Below are 25962 nucleotides of genomic sequence, written 5' to 3' on the forward strand. Positions count from 1 at the left end.
TATCTTCTAGGTAAAAAGTGAACCACTGCCACAATGTTCCACAGATTCCAAGGCTTGTAAGAATATGTTAAAGGCCAAGTACTGACTTGCCGTAAGCAACATTTGGGAATTTAAATCAATGTGTTGTGCTTCACTGAATATCCGCCAGATGGCGCATGGAAGGACTTTATCTAAAAGCCGGACCAAGTACTGTACAACGAAGAACTGTGTATAATTACTTAGCCTAAAACAATATTGTTTCCAATGCTGAAGCAATTGGGCCGCCGTGACCTGTTGACAGATTATGTGTCCTGTTTTAGACAGAAAAAAAAGTAGAGAAAAAAGATGTTAGTGGCTTGCGTTCAGTCAGGCTTTTCTCTGTCTTTATTAAATAGGAATATTTTCTTATATATTTTCTTTTGTTTCTTCCAGTTAGTTCGTGTACACCATTTTTTCATAACTTCATTCAACATTCTTCTATTAACTTGTGATTTCAGTCTCACAGATTTATATACTGTACATAATAGACACAGGTTAATTCTGTTCAATGACAAAGTAGGTTCCCAAGGGTAACAAAACAATATGACATTGTATATTATATTAGCTTTTACAAACTACTGCATCAGTAATCCTGTTACTGTCTAGTTTTAGCCTTTTGATCACTTTTCTTTGTTTGATACACAGTAAATATCAACAACATTTACAAAATAACACACTGGATACTTATAAAATTTTACAAATAAATGAATATGAATTACCTTTACAACTACCCAAAACAGGAACAAAATCAGTTACACTACCAATTTTCCTTTATGAGATTAAACTAAACAGAAATATCTATTTTAAATATTTAACATAAATTTACACATGTCCAGAAGCCATGAAATCAAAAATAACTACAGAAAAAAATAAAGCAACCAAATAAACCAAAAGGCAACTAACTTTTTAGTTTAAACTGCACAACTCAATTTGTATCTTTTACAACTTAACTGAAATTATATCAGAGGTTTTAAACATACTATGGGGTACATTGTAATGAAATTAAACATGCTGCTAACTTGTTTCAGACAGGAAAAAGTAGAGACAAGAGATGTTAGTGGCTTGCGTTCAGTCAGGCTGTTTTCTGTCTGAAAATAACAGAGGCCTGACGGCTGCATTCGCAACTAGCGCTCACTTTGGTGCATACCCCCTAGTGGCGGACCTTGACAATTACCGTCTAAAATCTGGCAGATCAACCCATAGTCAGGGGTTGAGGCATAATCGTGGTGTTTTCTTTTGTTATGACATGGTATAGTTTTTCTGCTGTGGTAGATCTGATTTATTTAAATGCAATAATACAGCTTTATATCCTCAGGAGGGGTCATTACATTGTTTTAGCGATAATTTTACGGAAGCGAGTTTAGAACTAAATCGCTGCTCCTGCTCCGTCTAAAGCACTGTCACACTAAAAAAATATCAGAGAAGTTCAAAAGCTTCAAATAGAATGAACGAACTAATGAATTTTCTCAAAACATTATAACATTAAGTAGAGCTTTCGTTTTTGGTATAGTACGAAGCTCTTAGATGGACAAAGGAGGAGAAAAAACGGCAGAAAAAGTCATGTTTTGCGTTATAACCCCAAACTACTACTCTGTAATAGGTTTTCTCAGTTGAATATGAAAAACTTATTACCTGAGTGGTTAGTTTCACCTGGGAGTTCGAACCACTTACCAATACCATACTTCAGAGTCTCAGACGATAAATTTGAAAAACAGAAAAGAAAAAAAAAAAGCCGTTAAGTCACAAATTTTGGTTATACATGTATACAGGGCATCAGGAACATTCTGAGGCAAAAACAACAATCAGAATCCTGCGTGTTTGTACGAGTGCACAAGGTTCTCCTAAGAACCTGTGCACTTTCAAGCGTTTATACCAATCACCAGCAGCCTGGCGTACCAACCTTACCAACTGTGTACCAGTTTAAAGTAGCAGTTTGTACACAGGTGTTTTTAAAAAACACCACCACTTAGTTTTTCTGATATTTTTTAAGATTACAACACATATACCTTTTTTTGTCAACAGATCACCTGTATTTTTTACGTTGTTTACATAAGGCATGAGACTATGGGCACTCCCCGCACCATGCACCCGCCTTTGCGGCAGGAAAGGAAAAAAAACTGCTGGGAGAGATGAGTTAAAAAAAAAATTTAAAAAGGTTTGAAAGATATCTGGACTATTTCAATTCAGAAAAAAATATCCCCACCTTTAATCTCTAAATTTCAAACAGAAAAAAGAAAAGAAAACAGGGTTATAATAATGACACAGACAAAGTACCTGAACAGAATTGAACAGTTGGAGGCCCAACTTCAGATTAGAATAAGATTTTGTTTAGTCAATTACAGATGCAAGTTCAAGTATAATAATACCAAGGGTTTAAACACTCGATAAACTTCACTCTGAAGCACAACATCACCTCTATTTATTTTAAGAACAATTAGCATGTGCTGAGAGGGAAAAAACAATCTGTGGTTAAACACCGTGTGATGGCGCACTGATAAGCCTAATCTAGGAACAGCATCTGGAACATGTGGTTATAGAGGCTGGGGTGGTACAGGCAGGCCCAGGCGCAGTAAAATTCACCTCCACAGAAAAGCTGAAGCTGCATTACTAGATTTCCTGAGGAACAAGACAAAACCGAAATGCATAAATATATCACTTGATTAAGGGTTGTATTTTTTGTATTGTTTACGTGGTTATTAAAACATAATAACCTCCGTGTATGCTTGCCTTACAGAAGAACGGGACTTACTGTACACAAAGCACTGTACAATAAGAATGTTCACTTGTATAAAAATTCTTGGCTCAATCTGCTTATTATAAGGAACTAATTCTGGTAAAAAAAAAAAAAAAAGCCTGGTCTTCAAAATGGTTTTAATGGGCGATTAGGTTAGGGTTCATGCCGGTTAGGAGTACTTTTTTTTTTTTTTCCTCGTTCTTTGTGGCTTTACTTCCCTAAAAAAAGGCCAACCTCCAAATCACCTCCAAATACCTTTACAATTATAATTTTTTTTTAATAATAAAAAACACAGTCTCATTTAACAAATTAGCTGTTTTATTGGCACAAAAATTGTCTGTGTATTTATTTATTTAATGTACATTAAAATAATTAAACAAACAAATAAAAAAATACAGGGAGAACATGCAAACTCCATGCACACAGAGACAGGAAACGAGCCTAGCCTGGAATTGAACCCGGACCCTGGAGGTGGAAATGAAAAAAATGTATACACACTTCAGGAAAAAGAAAATAGTATGATATATATTAATATAATAATAGTTTTAGATATTATCAAATATACTGTATGAATTTAAAACATAGCAATACATTTAGAATTAAAATATTTATAACGTTTAATGCAGTTAAGGAAACTGCATATACAATTTTTTTTGGCTGACACGCACATACACATTAACACATGCACATACTGTATATCTATATTGTTGTACTTATCTATAATTGTTGTACTTTGTTGCAATAATAGACAATGCTGTGTGTGCATTCCCAGATATAACCATTGAAGCTTACTCTCTCCCTTTTTTATCTGCTCAGGCGGCTCAACTTTTTGCTCTAACTCGTGCGTGTGTTCTTTCTGAGGGAAAAGATGTCACTATATACACTGATTCTTGTTACGCTTTTATATATATATAAAATGTAACATTCATATAAAATGCAATTCATAAGTTGTTAAAGTATTTGTGGATATGTATAAACTGCGCATAAACTGTTAAAAATGGGCTGGGTCGTGATAAGGTGTCAGGGCCAAAGACAAATCGCGCTGAAGAAGACACAGGCAAATCCCAAGCCTCTGTCTGTCTAAGACACCGGCGAGGGAGTAAGGGAAAGCGACACGCATCAATTTAGCACGCGCTCTCGGGTTAAAGTGCACGAAGCACAAACTCTACTCTCTCTCTTCCTATAAATCCTCGGTAAGCCCCGAGAGCATCTTTAGTTTTTTGTTTTAGTTTCCAGAAGTTCTCGCGTAGACGGCGAAGCTCTGGTTATTTTGTGTTTTCAGTTTTCTTTTGGTTTCCTTTTAAGTTTCTTAATGAATAATTCCACGCTATCTCCAAATGGAAATGTCTTCCCGTGTCTGTCATAAGCACTCACAACTCCCATTTCATTGACCCTCTCTAAATCTCTGCGTCAGGGCTCTTATAATCAGTAAAACATCTCTTGGTGCGGATCTCCACACCTCTCCCCCTAACAATATAATTATGAGAAAAATGTAAATTAAGGATGTCTTGAAACATAATGCAGTAACTCTTTATTCATTTGAATAAAGGTAAAGGTGTTAATGTTTCGTACATTTCTTTATTCGTCCTTTCTGTTTGTGCTTAGGTTTCTCTGTTTTCCACAAACACAATGTTTGGACAACAATGTTTCGGAAGCGATATTAAATAAGGAAAACGCACAGTTTTTTTTTCAATACAGTTTTATTAAATATATAATATTTTTATGTTTTGCTGACGAAATGCATTTTAGGCAGAGACGTCTGCTCGGTCTTGTTAAATCGTTTTAAATTCCTCAATTCTGTGAACTCCCCCATAAGCAAAACCGGTTTGATAACTTCACACCTATCATGAATGAAAGGTGAAAACAGCATTACAGTAACTGGGGGGTTCTGTGGGTGTAACCTTAGAGTGCGCTGTCGCGTTGTATTCAGCGAAAAGACTAAAACAAAATCATGTTTACTTCAGCATTGGAAACAATATTGTATTAGGCTAACTTTATTAAGATACACTTATGTATTCTTTGTACTTGTCTTTTTGTACATACATCTTTAAATTTGAACAGAAAATAATAGTGGGCTGGTAGCAACGTTATTAATAACGTAAATTAATAATTGCATTTGCTTTACATTTGAGCACTTATTGAGCTTTTTTTTTATTAAAAAAAGTATTAGTATTTTACATACTACCATATCATATATTTGTGTCCAATACTGTTTTATTTATATTTTACAACATTACATGCATTTTGTAATTTACTTGTAATTGTACTTTTAAAATGTAACCTACTAATCTACATTATAAGCATAGTTAACTACTTCAGCAGTGAATGAGAAATTTGGTCGGTCTGGTTTTTAAATAAAACCCTTATTTGGTATAATTGTATTATTTAATTATTATCTTATTATAAATATGATTCTTATTCTCTATATTCTTGTTGAGTATAGTCCTACAGAGCAAGCATTGTGTCAAAAGATTCTGCGGAATCTCTTCTCACCTTTCATTCACAATAGGTGTGAATTTATCAAACTGTGTGTGCTGTTGGCAAATACTGTAGGGGGTTTTAGATGAATTAAGAAGAGAGCGGACGTCTCTGCCTAAAATAGATAAAAAATAAATAAATAAAAATGGCTAATGATAGCAATTAAATTAGACTTTATAGTTGGATTTGATGCTTTTCTTTTTATTTACTATATGGACAGTCATTTTATGCTATTCTCTATGCTATTTATGTTCTGCTCCTTTGATCTGCTGGTTACGGCGGAGGGTCGACTGCTGATCAGTGTCAAATAGCCTGTACAAGCCAAGCTCTTCCCCAAAAATAGTGTAAATGTCTGCAACAATCACTAACCATTAAAATGTTAAAAATTTAATTAAACACAAATATATAAATTAAATTTTCTTTATACATAATATTTTCATTATATATAAACTCATGCTAGGGTACTTTTACTACGCTTAAGTACCATTTAAAGCTATTTATTCATTTCTCTTTTATTTGCTTACTTACTTAAACTTACTTTATTACTACTTATATTTCGTTATATTCGTGTTTAATTAATTTTTTTAATCATCGTGTTTGCCCATGGGTTTACTGCATATACCCCGGAACAAATGGAAGTGAACAGAAAAGTTTCTTTTTCCTTTTTTTTTTGCATTGAGTTTAATCATGCAGCACTTTTAGTATTCATAGCAAAAGCAAACCAACAGTGAGATTAAAGTACCCGAAATAACACAGAATTTTGACCCAGCATAAACAACCCAACGATGTGTTTACAGAAATGCAGCATTTTTACTAATGAATGGAGAAAGCGCAGTTAAAGCCCGGGAATTCTGCGTGCTGTCGCATTGTATTCAGCGAGTAGCATATATTTTTGTGTTTGTTTCATTTCATGTCAGTAGATAAATCTGCTCATATCTGTGCAAGCATTTATCAGCCTTTTGATCAAAAAGCTGCACGCGCAACTCACTTTCACTTTGCACAAGGCAGTGTTTATTGTTTAGTGTATGTTTAAAGCGCATAACCACAATAAAACAATATTGTTTTAGGCTAACATATCATACATTTTTGTACTTTTAGTTGTACTTTGTCTTTTTGCACACACTTATAATAAGAATAATAGCAATAATAATAAATTCGGAGCACTACTACTACTACTGATAATAATAATAATAATGAATGAAGGAAGCGCAGTTAAAGAAGTATTATCATTGAAGGAGAAGAAAATGAAGAATAAATACATATCAGTATTTACAGTTTGAGCTTGACACGTTTATGAGCTCTGTCGCTTAATTTCAATGGGCGCCTAAGAGAGATAACACATTTTCGGCATCAGTAGACACACAATACTTCAGACTGAAACACGACTGCCCCCTACAGGTAATGAAGGGCATTTTCACAGCTTGCCGTGCGCAAGTTCATTCCGCCTTGGGTGTGTGCCTTTAGTAAAACAATTCAATTTTAACACTCATAAAGACCTTTCTTTGGGGATAAAGTGACTGTTGTGCCTAATATTTTCCAGCAGAGCTTCTGTTTCACTAAATAATCCACGACTTTCATGAATATGTAAGACCTATTGACACCTAGCTCAGGTGACACCAGGTTACACCAGGATTCCTATTATATTGTCAGCTGTTCACCCCTATACACTCCTCACACAAAAACAGGGCTTCTTTTGAGAGAAACAAAAATTTAATGGTTTCTGAAACATTCACTGAAATACACGCAAAAAGACTACACAGCAAAAATATTTTATGTTACTATATATTAAGACTGAAATAAAGCAGCTCACATTACTGTGCAAAGGCAGCGTTTATTTAGCAAGTATATATTTGTGTTTATTTTATTTAGAGGATTATGTGAAGAGGAACTCAATTAAAAAAATAATAAATCTCAGTTTTGTCTGATATTCAAGTTGCTCTAACAATGCAATCTCACTCTAATCCTTATGCTTGCCCTTTTTTCTGATTCCAACACATCAACTTCAGGAAAAAAGGTTCACTAATCTGACTTATAATATTAGGCTGGTGTTTATAATACTTTCAGTGGCTGATCAGTGTGTGTGTGTAATAAACATAGACTAAAATTTTATTAATGTTTGGTGGTTGTACTTTGCTAGCTGTATGAGGAGGCACTGGCAGAAAATGAGAAGCTTAAGGCTTGTCTGGAGGACAGCAAGCAGGATTTGGACAAATTCCGCCTAAAATTGGACAAAATCACACAGGTAAGAAAATACTGCCCAAAGACAAGTAAGCGTTTAATTTGCACTGGCCTAAAGCTTAGATAAATATGTCCCATAGATTTTGGACTACTATAATTTTTTATTATTGACATCCTCCTGCATTGTTCTATTTTACCATATTTATTAACATGTAAAACACCCACTAGCCATATATTTTTACAATTATGTTAAACATTTTTAATGTTTTATTTGTAATGTAAAATAGTACAATAATAGTATGCCTGAGAATATCAATTAATATTTTGACAATAATTTATATTTATTTTTACAAATTTGTTTACCTTTCAGAAGCCGGACAGAATATCTGAGAAGTGCAATTTATTTGAGTCAGATAAAATGGTAGTTACTATCCAAATTAACTGTCAAAATCGTTTATACATTTAATATGTAACAAGAGCTTATTTATGATTTATAAATACACTTACAATTGATTTTATTTGTGTTTATACCTATTTTATGTTCTTTGTTTACTGTGTAGGAAAAGCAGGTTTTGGAGAAAAAGGTGTCTGAGATGGAAGAAGAGCTGAAGGTAAAAGGTAGTCAATACTGCTATAATACTTAAACTTTCACATTTTCTTAAAGTGGACACCAGGTATTTATAGATTTAATTTCAATTAAAGTGGCAGACAAATGTCTAGTAGAACACTCAGAAATATCAGGCAGGGAAAAAATACTATTGTCTACCAGGCAACTAGACGTGACTAAATACATAAAATTAAATAGGCTTTTGGTAAAACAATAATAAAGACAGTAATTACCATTTTAACAAATTCAATGCAAGACTTTTCAAAAAGTAACAATGAGATTTTGGATTATGTAAAGGGAGTTGTGTACCTGCAAAAGTGTACCATGCACATAAAAATTATTACAAATTATTATTGTAATAAACACACAATAATTAGATGACTTGTCATACATTTGATTATGCACTGAAGTACAAATAAAATAACTGCAGTTGAAGTGTCAAATGGGAAACAAACTCTAAAATAAAGTCCTAAATTAGCTCAAGCAAAGAGTCAATAATTCAGACTTAATTATTATTTGCTCAAGTAAGAAGCAGAATCATTCAGTCAGCAAAGTAAACATTCATGATCTTGACCACAGTATCTTACAACTTTTGGGGCAGTGTTTTGGGCAGTTATTATTATGTCACTTAAAACAGTGCCATAATTCAATGCCACACAATCACATGTTATAAAAATGCAAATGGATAAAATTATAATAATGATAATTTTGTAGCTGTAAATGTCAGGATTAACTAACCTCGGGGACCAGACGATGTAGCTTTAGCGATTAGCCCAATGTAGCGTGGATGGTAAACCCAAACACAGAAGAGAGTGAGTAGGCAGGATAACCATGCGAGTCCTATAAACACACACTCAAGATCAGAAAGCAAAACCCAAGAAGGTGAGTACTCACGAATTGGTAGACTGACAGCCAGAACGGACATGGGCGAACTCAATAACTGAGCGTTGAACCGTGGTTTGTTTACTCCTCTTATACTTCCTGGTTCGCAACCGCTTTACTTCCGGGTCCTAGTGACGGTCACCGATTGAGTGTGCATGACAGTACCCTCCTGTCCAGGAACGGCTTCTGACGGTCCTGGGGTGGAGGATACCTGCAACGGTAGTCTCGGATTAATTCGGGGTCGAGAATGATCCAAGACTGTTTCTCGGGGCCGTAGCCTTCCCAAACGACCAGGTACTGGGTGCCTCTGCCCTGAGGGCGCGAATCAAGGACCTGGCGCACAGTGTAGGCGGGACCACAGTCGATGATCCGGGGAGGAGGAGCAGGGGGGGTGGGTGTAATCATTGGAGAGGTGGTGAAGTGTTTCATTTGGGAGATGTGAAATACTGGATGGATCCGGAGCGCCGCAGGCAGCTGGAGCCGGTAGGTGACAGGATTTATCCGGTGGGTAATGCGGTATGGACTAATGAACCTGGGAGATAGTTTGCGTGACTCTGTGTGAAGATGGAGATTTTTAGTGGAAAGCCATACCTTGTCACCTACGTGGTACAATCATCCCATAGGGTGTCGACGGCGATGTTGGGTGTTGTATTGGGTGTTGGCCTGCCAGATGGATTGGTTGGCATGGTTCCACAGCCGCTGACACCGGCGGACCAACTGTTGGGCGGACGGCACATCAACCTCCAGTTCTTGGTGCTTGAACATCGAAGGTTGGACGTCGTAGCATTCCTCAAATGGGCTGAACTTCGTGGCTGAAGATGCGTGAAGATTGTGTGACAGGTAGCGAGCCCAGAATGATGATCTGACATGAACCGACATTGTGTGACAGGTAGCAAGCCCAGGATGATGATCTGACATGAACCGACATGGGCGAACTCAATGACTGAGCGTTGAACGTAGTTTGTTTACTCCTCTTATACTTCCTGGTTTGCGACCGCTTTACTTCCGGGTCCTAGTGCCGGTCACCGATTGAGTGTGCATGACAGTAAAAGTGTCTTTGGATAAAATACCCACTTGCACTTGCATCTGCCACTCAGGTGTTAGTTTAGTATCTTGTCATTTTGTGATTCAACTACTTCAACATACTTCTTGCAGATCTGACTCTGAGCACCATTTGACCCTCTGCAACTAATCCATAATGCAGCACCTTTCTAAGTTCTCCCATATAACCTTTTGGCTATGCTCCTACAATGCCAAAAAAGAAACAGGACCCATGTATCTTAAAGCACTTATTGCAATCTGCCATGCTCTCATCAATCCTCTAGGAAGTAACTCCCAGGCAGACTTTTTAGACTAATTTGACTGTATTTATCTATGGACACTTGTAACTATTGATAGACACAAGTTGTTTAGTATAAATGTAAATAATTGTGTATTGCCATAAATGTTAATGTAAACAAGACTGAAGAAATTGCACAATAGCACCCCACTTTTCCTGGGCAAAACGCTGAAAATTGCTTGTTTCTCACCAGTATGGGTAAAAGGATATGTTTTTTTATACTGATTGTGTTATCAGGGACCTTGTGTGTAAGTTAAGGTTAGCATGGTTGGGGCTACGTGTATTTCCAAAATTGTGAGCAGGATGGCAGTTTTTCCAAAGTGGTCGTAAAATGTTTGGCAGTGTGTGTCCACTCTAAAACCCTCTCATAGTCTATGGGTCTTTTTTGCAGTGATTTCAGGGTCATTTTAAAGATGAAAATTATTTCTGATGTACAGTACATACTTTTTATTATAGTAGTGGGGTACTAAAGTAGTACTACTGTAATACTGCAATAATACTGCGGTAATACTGCAGTTAATATTAAATGACTACTGCAGTTCATATATTACAACAAAATTATTGCAATTCATTTTATTAATTAAGCTTAGAAACTTAATAAACCAGCACACTTAAAACATAAAAAAAATCATTTAAATTACATTTTATTTATATAGCGCTTTTAACAATGGTCATTGTCTCAAAGCAGCTTCAGAAAAATGAAAGAAATTTAAAAAATAAAAATTATGGAAGTGTGTATGTGTGAGAAAAATTTGTCTACATAATAATGAGATAAATGAAATGTCTCTGATGAGCAAGCCAAGGGTGACGGCGACAGTGGCAAGGAAAAACTCCCTGGGATGGCAATAAGAAGAAACCCTGAGCGGAACCAGACTCAATCGGGGAACCCATCCTCATTTGGGTGATAACAGATAGAAATTATATAACATCATGTGTGTTATGCACCTGAAAGTTCAATATAACAGAAGTTCTTTAAGTTAACATAAAGTCCAGTTCAGCACAGGGATGAGTCAGCAGATGCAATGGGCAGATGGGGTCTGGAGCACTGGAAGCACAAGAGCAGCATGTGTAGCTCCAACCATCATAAAGCAGAATCCAGCTGGACCTGGTCCTTCTCTGGATGCCTCAGGAACCTCGCAAGGTTGGCCTTAGGTAACTGAAGCTGGCACAATCTCAGATGCGTCGGGATGGGTAGAAAGATAAAGAACAGATAGAAAGAATTAGCGTAGTTGCCATTCAGGAAAGTTGTTCTGGGGTATAAGGTTATTTGTATCCCAAAAATGTCTGAAGTGTATGTATGACATCCACTAAGTCTCTCCCAATACCCCTAACTTAATAGTAATTAGGTATTATATAATGAAAAATTAACTTATAGATGATGCATTTATAAACACAAAACAAAGAATGGCATCCAAACATTGGACTGAAACCAACCGCATGTAGAACTCGCCTTTTTTTTAAGCAACTGCCACTAGGGGCAGCAAAATCACATAAACACAAAAATTCTGGAGCGGAACACTCCCCGCCGGACATCCTAAAGATGTCCCATTTAATTCCTAATGTCTTTAGACAAGATAAGAATAACCTCTGTAAAAGATCTGAGATACTTTATGTCCTTTCAAAATCCGCTTTTAAAAACTTTTAACTCCACTTTTTCGCACTTTCCCATTAGTACTTGGAAAGACTTTGGACAGAAAAGCCATAGGCTATTTGTTTCGAGAGCTCTAAATATCTACTAAGAGAACAAGATCTCGTTCTTGAATGTCAGGTCGAGTACTATTCCATTTGCGACAACTTTGTAGTGTTGGGAGCAATGTTCCCTCTAATTTTTCATGTGTCTGAGCAAACACAAAAACTCCCTGATCGGTCGCTTGGACCACTGTGAGCAACATCAGACGTGTGCACTGTGGTCACGGCAGCATCGCATCTATGCAAGTCTCATGGTTTATTAAAAGAATCAAATTTCAGCATTTAAATTTCTGTTAGAATACTTTTATTATTGGAAGTATAAATATTTAATTTTAACTATTTAAAGTACCTGTTAACCAAACCAGGCCAACTATAAACTCCCAATTTTGAAAACACACTGAATATTTTAATTATAAAGCTCTGACTTTCAGTGTGTGAAGCTCCTGCTGTGCACTGTGTGAGAGGGTCCTACTGTGGTCTGGGACTGTAACTCTTTGTCTGCAAAATACAGAATGTAATGACATGATTATTAGCATTTCTACTACTCATAAACTAGTAAAAGTGTTTAATGATCAGTATCCATAAATGAAAATTGTAAAATAAATGACACTACATGATCACAAATCTGATTGAGGACTTAAATTTCACCCTAATTTTTCCGTCTGTCCTTCTCAATATAAGGGTCAATATAAGCAGCACTTCGCATCGTCCACACCGCTTTGCTAGCTAAAACACTCGTGGCTGCACATAAGGACGCTGCCATAGCCTGTCAACGTTGATTGAACGTAAATACGTACTGTATTTGAATCGCATCATTGGCTGGAGCAGTCACTCACTGACTCACACTGCAAAATAGCACAGAATGAATTGTTATGTGTTTATTTTATTTTCTATTCAGGTTGGATTTTTTTTGTGTGCCATTGAATTTTTTTTTGTGCGCCGTTGAATTTTTTTGTGCGCGGAGACCGTGCACCATTGCGCATGCGCGCAGCTTAGAGGGAACAGTGGTTGGGAGATATTCACGTCTCTAGTGATACCAAAAGTTGTTGGCAAGACTTTGCACTTGCTTCCACTGTTGCCTGAACATGTCACTACTTGAAAAGTTCCCAGGAGATGGAGCAGCCCCGACCTTCTGAGTGAAGAGCATAGCCGGTGTTAGTATGAGGGGTGATTGGTGAAGGACATTGCATTAATTATTGCAGAAATTCCGGCCATGAATATGCATAAGACCTCATGTGAAAGGGGACGAGATCCATACTGCATAAATATTGAGTTCAGAATCCTCCTTACTACACCTATCAAACATTCTCAAGCTTCCCCCATGTGTGAAGCATGGGGTAAATTAAATTTCCATGAACAAGAGCAGTTGGTGAGGTATTCTTGCATCTTTGGGTCATTTGCCATATTGGAGAATCCCAGGTCTTTGCTTACTGCTACAAAGTTAGTTCCACAATCTGATTGAAATTGCTTCACATGCCCTCTAATGGCAAAAAAAATCTACGTAGTGCATTTATGCAACTAGAGGCATCAAGTGATTTAATTACCTCTATGTGAACAGCTCGTGTGGACATGCAAGTGAAAAAAATGCACGGAATGTGATTTCCCACGATGATGCAGTTAACGATGCCCCGCCCCATAAAGGCCCCCAAAGCTTTCTAAAAAGATGGTTGCAATTCTGTATAATCAGCCAGGTGGAGCACTGACTGATTCAGTTAACTGCAGTGTCCAGGCTAGAGCTGTAATCAGGTCTTAAAAGTTAGGCCCAACAGGGCCTGAGCCCGACAGATTTCGGCCCAAGCCCAACAAGTACATTTTGATTGACAGCCTTTTAAAAGCCCAAACCCGTTTACAGCCCAAAATTATTCAAATGTGCGCAGCTCTTTTGCCTTTGGTCAAGAATGAGTCATTTATACATGTTTTAACATAATTTATTTATGACTACCATATAAGCTCCAGGCAACTTGGAAGTTGGAACAAATAATAAAAAAGCCCTCTGTAACATCTCAGCACTCTAAATAAGTCCAGGCATACACTTACCCTATAAATAGGCCAAAAATAGTCCCATAAAAAAAATTATTTACAAATTAAATTAAGATAAATTCAAAATTAGGATGTGTATTTGGTATTAACGAAATTAATATAAAGGCTCTGCGTGATTTGCTTCGCCACTTCCCTCCACAATCCGGCCTCAACGCGACGGTGAACGGCAGCTGAAATTTAATAAAAGAATAATGCCAACATTAGCCTACATATACTCTGCCTACAATATGCCTTTAAGGCTCAATTAATATTTAGTTATTATTTGAAAAACCCACCATGATTAGGCTACATGTTTTGTGGAGAAAAATGATTAATTCCACTATAGACGGCTTCAGCGCGGTCCTGCACTTACTGATTGTGCGCCCAGCAGCACTGAACACCCTTTTACTGCTGCTACTACTGGATGCATAGCACTAACCTGGCTGATTTTGCAAGTATTGGGTAGGATGGTTTGTTGATCTTTTACCAGCCAAGAACATCCATTTCATTTTCCATGACAGCCGTTTTTAATGTAGCGAGTGACCTCATCATCTTTCCAGTCAGCTTCCTGTATTTTTTCCAACTCCACAAAATTCGTTTTTTTTGCTGAGGGAGGAGTGGGTTCGACTTCGGAGAGCTCTGGGTCTCGAACCTCCACATCTAGTGCACCATAGCTTGCACAAAAGTCCGTATTGTCTGAGTCCTGTCTGAGCCTGACAACATTCTCAGCTGGTTAAATTTTGGCCAGAGGAATGTTGCGATCTTGTGGAGGTCCTGTATTATCACTTAACGCGCGAGCCAGTTTTCGTGCCGTTTATGCGCGAGAGCTTGCTGAGGGAAGTCCAGGGCATTGGGCTGACAGTGGCGTTTTAGTTTCTTACACCAGAGACACACACAATTAAGTGTTGGATACTTGTCTCCGTCAAGTTCCCGCTGTGCTTCATAACACAGCTTGAGAAAGTCTATTAAAAAGCCCATTGTGTCTGGCGCGATTTTTTTATGTGCCCGCTCTCCCCTTGTGCCTCCAGCTTTTCATGGAGCTCATGATAAATGCCCTGTATGAAAGTCAGTGTGAGGTACACAGTACTAAACCTAGTGTCTCCCATTTGCAGCAATGTTGTTGATAGTTGATAGGGTTTTATTCACCAGTTCCATATCCTCACTTATGAAATGGCAGGTGATTGTTAAATAACAAATTTTACGATAATCCTCTGTCCACATGTCTATGGTCATTGCGACTGTGCCATCCTTCAACAAGGCCTTAAGTTTCTGTACTAAAGCTTCCTTCTTCTCTTCTGCCCATGTCACTGCACAGCTTCACAATTGTCACATGGCGGGGAATAACAGAGTTTACGGGAATCATCCCATACACAGCCCCGACATTAATTAGTTCTTGCGCCAGCTCTTTAAATCCTTCACCATTTACGATATTAAAAGACTTAATGTCTTTACAGCAAAAGCTGACACACTTCTCTGTCATTGTTTGTTTCACCTTCGCAGGGATGGGTTTTGATACTGTAACAAACGATTTGATTGTTGGTTGATTCTGGGCACTAGCAGATGTTAAACAGCTTTGATCAACATGCCTTTTTACGAATTCCCTGTCGTTTTGCTGTCATACTTTAACACTAGACGTCTCAGAGAGCAGCCATTTGGCTTTTCTACCTATAAAACCCACAGGACAGCCGATGGGCTGAAAGAATTTTAGCTAATATCCTTAATATCCACCTTTGAACAGATGCTTTTGTTATGTAAACAAGGTGGGGCCATGCTGCGATCTTGTGGAGGTCCTGTATTATCACTTTACGCGCGAGCCAGTCTTCGTGCCATTTATGCGCGAGAGCTTGCTGAGGGAAGTCCACTTCAAGGGAACTTGTGTTTCACTTTGCCATCTTAGGGAAAAATCAACACACATGGGTTTTTTTCCTTTGTTGCTGAGATTTATTAATTAAAACTGTACAAAATAAAATAAAAAACAAACCATCCATTTGTACACATATTTACAAATAATAATAAAAAGTGAGTGAGTACATTTCAGCAATCACTCACAATCCTGGTACTGCCATGGTATCTCTAGTCTGCATTTACCACATGTGTATCTGTAGCAGTGAACACATCGCACAGTGGCATGATTGTTCTTGCCTTTGTGTTTGACCTGACACATGGCTCTTTTTCCAGGGCTAGGTGTGGAGGGTTGTGTCCGAAGCATCTGTTCTTTTCTTGCCTTCTGCACAGCCATATGAGCCAACTCTCTTGCAAGCTCCACCAGGAAGTCCACCCATCTTTCCTGCGCCCCAGTGCATGCTTGATACAGCACATGTGCATTCATTGCTGCCATGTCAATCATGTTATAGAACACGGCAACTGGCCAGCACCGTGTTCCTGTGCGGACAGTGTACTCCCGCACCATCTGGTCCATCACATCCACGCCACACTTTGTGGTGTTGTAAAGGGTGACAATGTTTGGCTTCCTTTTGGTGGTATTATCAGTCTGAACCAGGCTGCGCATGCTGCTAAGAATATAGACAGTCTTCTTCCGTTTGGCCGCATACGCCGTCAGCGTGGCAGCAGTGGTTGAAAACACCTAATAAAGCCACCCAAAACTTGATCCCAAACTTGTGAGGTTTAGCTGCGACCAGTGCTTTGAATGCCTGGTCAGAGACTTCATCATTTCTTCACTACCCAACACACTGGACCCACTACAGTTCGCTTACCGTCCAAATTGTTCCACAGACGATGCCATCTCTCATCTCCTCCACACATCACTTACTCACTTGGACACTAGAAGGAGGAATTATGTTAAAATGCTCTTCATCGACTACAGCTCTGCATTTAATACCATAATTCCCTCCACACTCACCACCAAGCTGGAGCACCTGGGACACAGCTCATCACTGTTTCAGTGGATCTCCAACTTCCTAACTGGCAGACCACAGGCAGTAAGGATGAGCGGAGATGTCTCAGCCTCCATCACTCTCAGCACTGGAGCCCCCCAGGGGTGTGTTCTGAGCCCCCTGCTGTACTCTTTGTACACATATGACTGTGTGGCCACTACCAGCTCCACCACCATCATTGAGTTTGCTGACGACACCGTCGTGGTGGGCCTGATCTCTGATAACAACGGGACGGCCTACCTGAAGGAGATTAGGAATCTGGAGAACTGGTGCCAGAGGAACAACCTCATTCTAAACGTCAGTAAGACAAAGGAGTTGATAGTGGACTTCAGCACCAAGCATTAGAGGAACTACCAGACCCCCGTCATCAACGAGAGCCCAGTGGAGAGAGTGGACAGCTTCAAATACCTCCGTGTTCACATCACACAGGACCTGTCATGGTCCTGTCACATCAACACCATGGTGAAAAAGGCCCCGCAGCGTTTTTAACACCTCAGTTGCTTGAGAGACTTCAGACTGCCCTTCAAGGTGCTCAGGAGTTTCTACCCCTGCACGATAGAGAGCATTCTGACGGGAAACATCACGACCTGGTTCGGGAACAGCACCATGCAGGTCAGACGAGCTCTACAGAGGGCTGTGCGATCAGCTGAGCGCACCATCGGTAGCTCATAGCTCCCTGACCTGCACTTAATCTACAGCAGGCGGTGCTGGACCAAGGCCAGGAAGAACAACTACACTTTGTGCTCATAAAATCACTGTATCACAAGTCACTTTAAATAAATCACTCTAAGAATATTTGCACTGCATAAGTCACTTTAAATATGTGGATTGCACAACCATAGACGTTACCATTCTTTTATTACCATTTATTCCGCTGCTCTTATTGCTCTACATTTCTTCATATATTCTCCATATATTTTCTATATTGTGTATTTTTGTGTACAGTTATTTTATTTTTAACTTTTATTTGTATATTTTATTTTATTCTTTCCTAGTTAAATTTACCCTCTGTTTTTCATATTTATTTCTTATTTCTATTTTTTAATTTTTAGGTCACGAGCAGTTGTCCAAGCATTTTACTGCATATTGTACTGTGTATGACTGTGTATGTGACAAATAAAATTTGAATTTGAATTTGAAATATACTGCAGGGAACAGCAGCGAGTCTTTGATGGGAAAAGCTGTTCATCAATGGTGATATGTGGACCAGGGTTGTAGGACGTGATGCAGTTGGTGACAAATGATCCCCACAGATTGGAAATTGCAGCTAACATATCAGTCTTTTCTCGATCACTGCGGGTGGACCTGTCATCAAAGCGTAGGTGTCGCATGATGTCTTGGAAGCGGTTTCGTGGCATAGTTTCAATGATCTGTGGGTTTCCCAGGTTTGCTGACCAGCAGTCGCGTAGTGATGGAACCTTAGTAAGCCCCCGCAAGATGACAATTGCAATAAATGCCATTAGTTCAGGGAGGTCCATAAACCAATGAACATGCTCCGTTTGCTGTTTATGTTGAATAGTACATTTTTTAATGCTCTGAAGCATGTCAAGAGTGATGAAACACAGGAAGCATTGAAGACGACACGAGATACTTTTCCTGGCCTTAGCCGGCTCTCCATCTGCGGCGTACGCTTCTATTGGGGTGAAAGGGAGACGGGTCCCCACCTGTTCTTCACGCCACACTGTGCCATCTTTCGCTGTCTGTGTCAGGTCAGTCCCCGAACAAGCTCTCTTTTTAGGTTGAGAAGCAGTCTCCTCATCTGCAGTGTGAACAAATTCAAATTGTGAGCAATGAGAAAGTCAAACGAAATCACAAAGCATGCATAGATACTAATTATAATTCCAGTATCTCCTTCTCTGTATCGGAATAATGTCTGAAATATCTTACTTACTATATCCACTTACTTGTTTAAAATGAAATAGGAAAAATATGAAATGAAATATCTTCCTAAATAAAATTTATACAATTATATTGTAATAGTAACCCTAACCCTGCACACACACAGTGGAAACTGTAAAAAAAAAAAAAAAGGTAGGGTAGATATTTCTGTCACTTCGCTCTGCTTTTTTTTGTATTTTCCACTTACTTGTTTGAAATGAAATAGGAAATAATCTGAAATTAAACTTAACCTGAAGACTGATCAGACAGCTCTGAGTCCGAATCAGGCTGAAGTTCTATGTCTTCTCCATCTGAGTCACAAGGGCTTACTTCACTCAGGATAATTTCCAAGTGCCGAGTGGTAAGTCTTCGCTGCCATTTCTTTCCTTAGAGAAAGAAATCACCTCAGCACAAAAGGAAGTTCTCTGCTTTTAGCACCCCTCCCTCCCCCACACAACAAACAGGCCACCAGCAACCATTCACGCCCCCTTCCCCCACACTAGAGTAGCCAAGTTAGCAGCCTCTTGGATAAAGGCGGGTTAGAAAAGTCTGGGACTTCTAGTGAAATAAAATATCTTCCTAAATAGAATTTATACAATTAGGGTTAGGGTTATTAGCTAACCCTAACCCTGCACACACAAAAAGTGGAAACTGTAAAAAAGGTAAAGTAGATATTTCTGTCTCTCCGCTCTACTTTTAAGTATTTTCCACTTACTTGTTTGAAATGAAATAGGAAATAATATAAAATGAAATATCTTCCTAAATAAAATCTACACAATTAGGGTTAGGGTTACTAGCCAACCCTAACCCTGCACACACAAAAAGTGGAAACTGTAAAAAAGGTAGGGTATATGTTTCTGTCACTCCGGTCTGATTTTTTTAGTATTTTCCACTTACTTGTTTGAAATGAAATAGGAAATAAAATGAAATGAAATATCTTCCTAAATAAAATTTATACAACTTTGGGTTAGGGTTACAGGCTATTTGCAGTGAGATTTTATCCACCTCAGCACAAAAGGGAGTTCTCTTTTAGCAGCCCTCCCTCTCTCCCTCCCCCACACAAACAAACAGGCCACCAGCAACCACCCCCCTGTCGGGTCCTATCGGGTTCAGGCAAAGATCTTCATCTCTAGTTTAGGCAGCCTTATACACTATGTTCAATATATAGGCAGTTCTTACACTGTCAACATAGTTTCATAAATAGATGATGTGGTTAAAAAATGTGTGTGTTTTTTTTTAATTAGTCAATACACAACCCATAATGCTTATGCTATTTTAAATTAAATTAATTATTTAATAAATGAAACTACTTATTGCAATATTTTTAAAACATCCTTAATAATTCTTAAAGACACGGTAACATTTGTAATTTATCTATACCGATCATTGTAGGTACGGAATACAAATGCAGGCTATGTACAATATTTTACATTACAGTGTATTTTATCTATTTCGGTTTAATACACTGGTAGACAATATTTTGCTGCAAAGTAAAGCTTAAAATGTAACTTCTGCTTGGGTTTGTTTTTGTTATATTTTTAATGTTTTTCGCTGATCTTTCAATGGCTGGCATAACAAATCGATTAATGGCACATAATATCTGGAACAAATATATGCTCATACGGATCAGTATTTCTTCAGGATTTAAACATGCATAACGTTTCCCTATCAAAGATCTGATGGGGCGTTAATCACTTATCACAACTGTAAATAGATGCGGCAGCAGAGACAGATTAAATTCCCATAAACATTTACACTTAAAAACAATACTAAAAAAACTAAACAGTTCCATAGGGTTAGCACCTGTTACTGCAGGACAGGGATCACCTACAGTAAACTACTGTATATTTCACTGCTTATATATTTTTGCCTTAGTTTCATTTGGTTTTAAATGATTTCATGTGCTATTTGTGTGTGCGTGTACTGTATGTGTGTGTGTGAGAGAAAGTGAGAGAGAGAGCATATGCATGATAGAGGGCTTATATTGTGATTTGTCCAAGGTTATTTAATAAAAAATATTTCAATGTAACCCATGAGTCATAATCACAAAATCAGCCAACGCTGTAAACAGATGACACAACAAAGTATATACTTGAAAAAGTTCATTTGAACACATAATATATGTTAATATGTCAAATAATATTTGAACCAAAAAAAATATATAAACATAAATATAAAAACAATCGACTATTATTGTTAGGGTCAAATGTACGGGGCTTCTCAGTCTTTCGTTAATTTTACTTCTGACTCGAAACCAATAATACTTATTAAAGATGCACTGTTTTATTGGACATGGCTGTTTTGTAATGTTCAGTAAATTAAACACTGTCTATGGTTTGAATATTCTGTGAACCTCTCAAAGTCATGATGTAATAGAGACAAGGCTCTTTAGATCCTTCTGCACTCAGGGTATCGTGGTGTAAATTATTAATGTATTGATGTATTTTACCTGCAGACTTTTAAACAGCTGTGTTTATAGGTTTAATTAGTTATTTACAAGACAACGGTAATGCAAGGTAACGAGGTAACGGTTAAAGTGCCACAGGTGTGTGTGTGTCCTGTTTTTGTCAGGTTTGCCTGAGCTGGCTTTAACACAAACATTTGTGCGCCAGCAGGACGAAAGAACCCATCCATCAGTCAGTACATTCTCCATTTAGGTTTCTCACATTCCACTCCTCCTACGTTTGTCTTTTAATAAAGTCCTTAAAAAGTTCTCCCAAAGCATTTTTTAAACTAAAAAAAAAAGAATATGGGTCACTTAAGCACAAAATAGCACAGACGCAAATGATCAAGTGTTTAATTGTTGTCCTTTTCTCAAATATGAATTTCCTAACTTGGCGTTTATAAAGTTTCAAACAGACTGAATTTAAGAATGCATACCTAAGAACCTAAGACACAAAGACACACACACACCGAAGAGCAAAGCGGAGATGCGCATCTACACCTCTGACCGTCTTTTGTCTTGTAAATGAGTGCTCCCCAGTGCACACACTCTTTATTTGTACTGTACACTGTTGCTATGCTTGTTAGGGCACTTGGTTATACACAATACTTTAATGTATGAAACACTTACTTCCTGGTTTGTTTAATTTTAAATATTGCTTATTACCTTATTCAGCAAATAATAACTTAAATAAATTAATTATTAACGTATTGAAGTATTTTAGTTAAGGACAAAAACAGACCCTGCGCTTATGTTTAGGACTGCTGAACAGCTGTGTTCATAGGTTTAACCAACGATTTACAAGACAACAGTTAAAGCATTTGTGGAGGGAGAGGTATGTGTGTGTGCGCGCGCTCCGTTGGCTTTAACACACAAATTTGCGCACAGACAAGTCTAAAGAAACCCTTCCCCCACCAAAAAACACACACAGAGCAATTAGCACCATGTCATAGTCAGTATTCTCCATTGAGGTTTCTCACCTTCCGTTTCTTCTACAGATGTCACTATTAAAAACGCACGTTTCGAGAAAACGGATCCTGCGTCTTGCCGCGGCTGCGTGCGGCAAGCTGTGTAAATGCCCTTCATTACCTGTAGGGGGCAGTCATGTTTCAGTCTAAAGTATTGTGTGTCTACTGAAGCGGAAAATGTGTTATCTCTCTTAGGCAGACAGTGTCTGACAGCGACAGAGCTCAAACTGTAAATATTGATATGTAATTGTTTCTCATTTTCTTATTTAATTGCACTTTCTCCATTCAGTATTATTATTATTAGTAGTAGTGCTCCGAATTTATTATTGTTATTATTTTTATCATTATTGTAACGCATCCGCGGTGTGCAAAAAGACTACAATGTTAGCCCAAAATATTATTTTTTTATTGTGTTTATGCGCTTTAAATATACACTAAACAATAAACACTGACTTGTGCAAACTGAAAGTAAGTTGCGCGTGCAGCTTTTTGATTAATGCTGAACCCAAACAGCAAAAGAACATAATAATAATAATAATAATAATAATCATCATCATCATCATCCTGCATTTTCAGCATTGAATTGTTATTTAATTATTCATTTTTGAAGCTGCTCACATCGTGCGCGCTTTCACTTAAAAAATGCAGTGTTTAATCAGCAAGTATATGCTGCTCCTCTTTATGATTAATATGATTGGCTCATATCGGTAGCATTTTTAGCAAAGGGAAGATGAAAAGTGAAAGTGTGTACCAACAACATAGCCCAATGCATGTGTGTAAAAGGCTGAAATGTGGTTATGAATAAATCTTTTAGTGAATGTGAAATGTTCGCATGAATGTGCGCTCTTTTACTTTGCCGAGTTTTGATCTAACGTCAGATGAACGCTGATATAAGAGATTTATAGAAGATTTCTCTTTCCCAGAAATACAACAAATACACATTTATACGTGGCAAATAAGCGCTGCCTATGCGGCGCTGTGCGAAATGCATGCCGATGTGAGCCGCTTTATTTCAGTCATACCTGTAATATACTAACATGTTTTTGCTGTGTAGTGGACAACCTCTCGCAGACGAGCCTCTGAATATGCCGTTTTAACGGGGGTGGGGTTAAGAAAGACCGTAATGATTATGAATGCTCGGCGAAAACAGCAAGGAAACTGACTGGCCAAACAAGCACTAACAACAGCTCAAGGGCTTGTAAAAAAAAATTTAACTAGGTAATTAAGTTCACTAGCTAGCGATTTCATTTGTTCAAAGAATGAACTGTTATATACAGTGGTGTGAAAAACTATTTGCTGATTTCTTATTCTTTTGCATGTTTGTCACACTTAAATGTTTCTGCTCATCAAAAACCGTTAACTATTAGTCAAAGATAACATAATTAAACACAAAATGCAGTTTTTAATATTAAGGGAGTAAAAACTCCAAATCTACATGGCCCTGTGTAAAAAAGTGATTGCCCCCCTTGTTAAAAAATAACTTAACTGTGGTTTATTACACCTGTTTAGTACACCAATTTCTGTAGTCATCCCCAGGCCTGATTACTGCCACACCTGTTTCAATCAAGAAATCACTTAAATAGGAGCTACCTGACACAGAGAAGTAGACCAAAAGCACCTCAAAAGCTAGACATCATGTCAAGATCCAAAGAAATTCAGGAACAAATGAGAACAAAAGTAATTGAGATCTATCAGTCTGGTAAAGGTTATAAAGCCATTTCTAAAGCTTTGGGACTCCAGCGAACCACAGTGAGAGCCATTATCCACAAATGGCAAAAACATGGGACAGTGGTGAACCTTCCCAGGAGTGGCCGGCCGACCAAAATTACCCCAAGAGCGTAGAGACAACTTATCCGAGAGGCCACAAAAGACCCCAGGACAACATCTAAAGAACTGCAGGCCTCACTTGCCTCAATTAAGGTCAGTGTTCACGACTCCACCATAAGAAAGAGACTGGGCAAAAATGGCCTGCATGGCAGATTTCCAAGGCGCAGACCACTTTTAAGCAAAAGAACATTAAGGCTCATCTCAATTTTGCTAAAAACATCTAAATGATTGCCAAGACTTTTGGGAAAATACCCTGTGGACCGACGAGACAAAAGTTTAACTTTTTGGAAGGTGCGTGTCTTGTTACATCTGGCGTAAAAGTAACACAGCATTTCAGAAAAAGAACATCATACCAACAGTAAAATATGGTGGTGGTAGTGTGATGGTCTGGGGTTGTTTTGCTGCTTCAGGACCTGGAAGGCTTGCTGTGATAGATGGAACCCTCAAGATATACAGGAAGTACTGTAGTAGTGGTAAATTTGTGTGTGTGTGTACGAATGTGCAAACATTATTGTGGATTTAAATATGGCGTACTTACGGTGGCCCTGAAGTCAGTTTTGTAAATTTTTTTGCACTTCACGGCCATCATAGTTTAAAGTGAAGCAGAAAACACGAAACAAAGATAAAGAAACAAGTTCCTACTTCCTGTATATCTTGAGTGACAGATGTCTCGTCCAATCAGTGGTAAGCATTTCATTCGCAATCTATACCTACCTTTTCCAGTTTGTATGGCCGAGAAGTGCAATACAAATTAACAAAACGGAAAACAAATTAACAAATTCAAAACCAAATTAACAAAACAAATAAATAACAAAAAGTAAACAACAAAACTCCCTCTCCCCCCCCCCCCCCCCCCCCCCCAAAAAAAAAAAAAAGTTTGGGTTTTGTTATTTGGTTTTCAATTTGTTTTCCGTTTTGTTAATTTGTACTGCACTTCTCGGCCAGTCAGAGATTAGTTATTTTGTTTTCCGTTTTGTTAATTTGGTTTTGAATTTGTTATTTTGTTTTGGGTTTTGTTATTTTGTTTTTTAGTTTTGTTAATTTGTTTTGCACTTCAGGGCCACCGTATAAATGTGTTTGATGATCAGAAACATTTTGTGTGACAAACATGCAAAAGAATAAGAATATATAGTATATATTAGGCAAATAGTTTTTCACACCACTGTAGGTTCTGTTTGTATCAGTTTTTTGTTATTATAAAAGAAATTACATTTAAAGATATCAAAATTTAAATATAGAAATGACTGGGAAAAAAGACCTTTAGAATAGAACATTAAAATAACAAAAAAATACACTTCTATCTTTGTATAGTATGAATATAGTATAATATATCTCTTATTTCTATTTACTTTAGGTTGTTGCTCTTGCACTGTTACTGTCTGTGCTTTGCAATGTCAGACACATTTAAATGCAAATAATACACCCTCCCAGGCGTAAATCAGCTTTTCTCACCTTTACACTAGGAGAAACTAAAATGCACCTCTCCCCACTGTGCATGGTTTCAGCAAACTGAGGAGGATCTTAAATCTTGCTTTAGGCCCCTTCTTAAATTTGTGTAAATTTAAAATCTTCTGGATTCTACATTCGAAAATTGACATTGTTACTGTTTTTAATCCCTGCAACGCGATTTTTATTATCATAACATGCATGCTTTTAATTACTCTACAATGTTTGAATGTTAGATTTTATTTAAAAATAAATAATTAAACCAAATTAAATTATTATTATTTATTAAATGTGTGTAAAAAAAAATTACGAAAAAACTTTAAGATTTTGTAAATGTTCGAAAGCAAATAAGCTTAGCTTAGCTTAGTTAAGTCTTATAAAGGCTATGTAGTTTTATAAAGTTTTATTATATAGTTTTTGCACATTAATCAGAGTCCTCATCTGTTACATTTTTGAGGACAATGGGTTTTTAAGCCTGTCACGGCGTGCGCCCAAATCAATATCACTCCTCGCTCACTAGTTAGGCGGCCTCCCCTTCAGATATGCGAAGGAGCAGGGCTAG

At 37.7% G+C, this 25962-nt stretch overlaps 1 protein-coding gene across 2 annotated transcripts in view; it reads left to right on the top strand.

Moving 5' to 3' along the window:
- Positions 1-25962, top strand: part of LOC128510803 (protein phosphatase 1 regulatory subunit 12A) — a 102517-nt gene that overhangs the window by 32265 nt on the left and 44290 nt on the right. The window contains exons 5-7 of one of the 2 annotated variants that reach the window (XM_053483321.1): positions 7368-7472; positions 7779-7829; positions 7969-8026. In XM_053483321.1, coding sequence (XP_053339296.1) covers positions 7368-7472; positions 7779-7829; positions 7969-8026 — 214 coding nt within the window. The remainder of the gene's footprint in view (positions 1-7367; positions 7473-7778; positions 7830-7968; positions 8027-25962) is intronic. The other variant, XM_053483320.1, reaches the window with a different exon arrangement.

This window comes from Clarias gariepinus, chromosome 22 (assembly GCF_024256425.1).
Source record: "Clarias gariepinus isolate MV-2021 ecotype Netherlands chromosome 22, CGAR_prim_01v2, whole genome shotgun sequence".
Lineage (NCBI taxonomy): Eukaryota > Metazoa > Chordata > Actinopteri > Siluriformes > Clariidae > Clarias > Clarias gariepinus.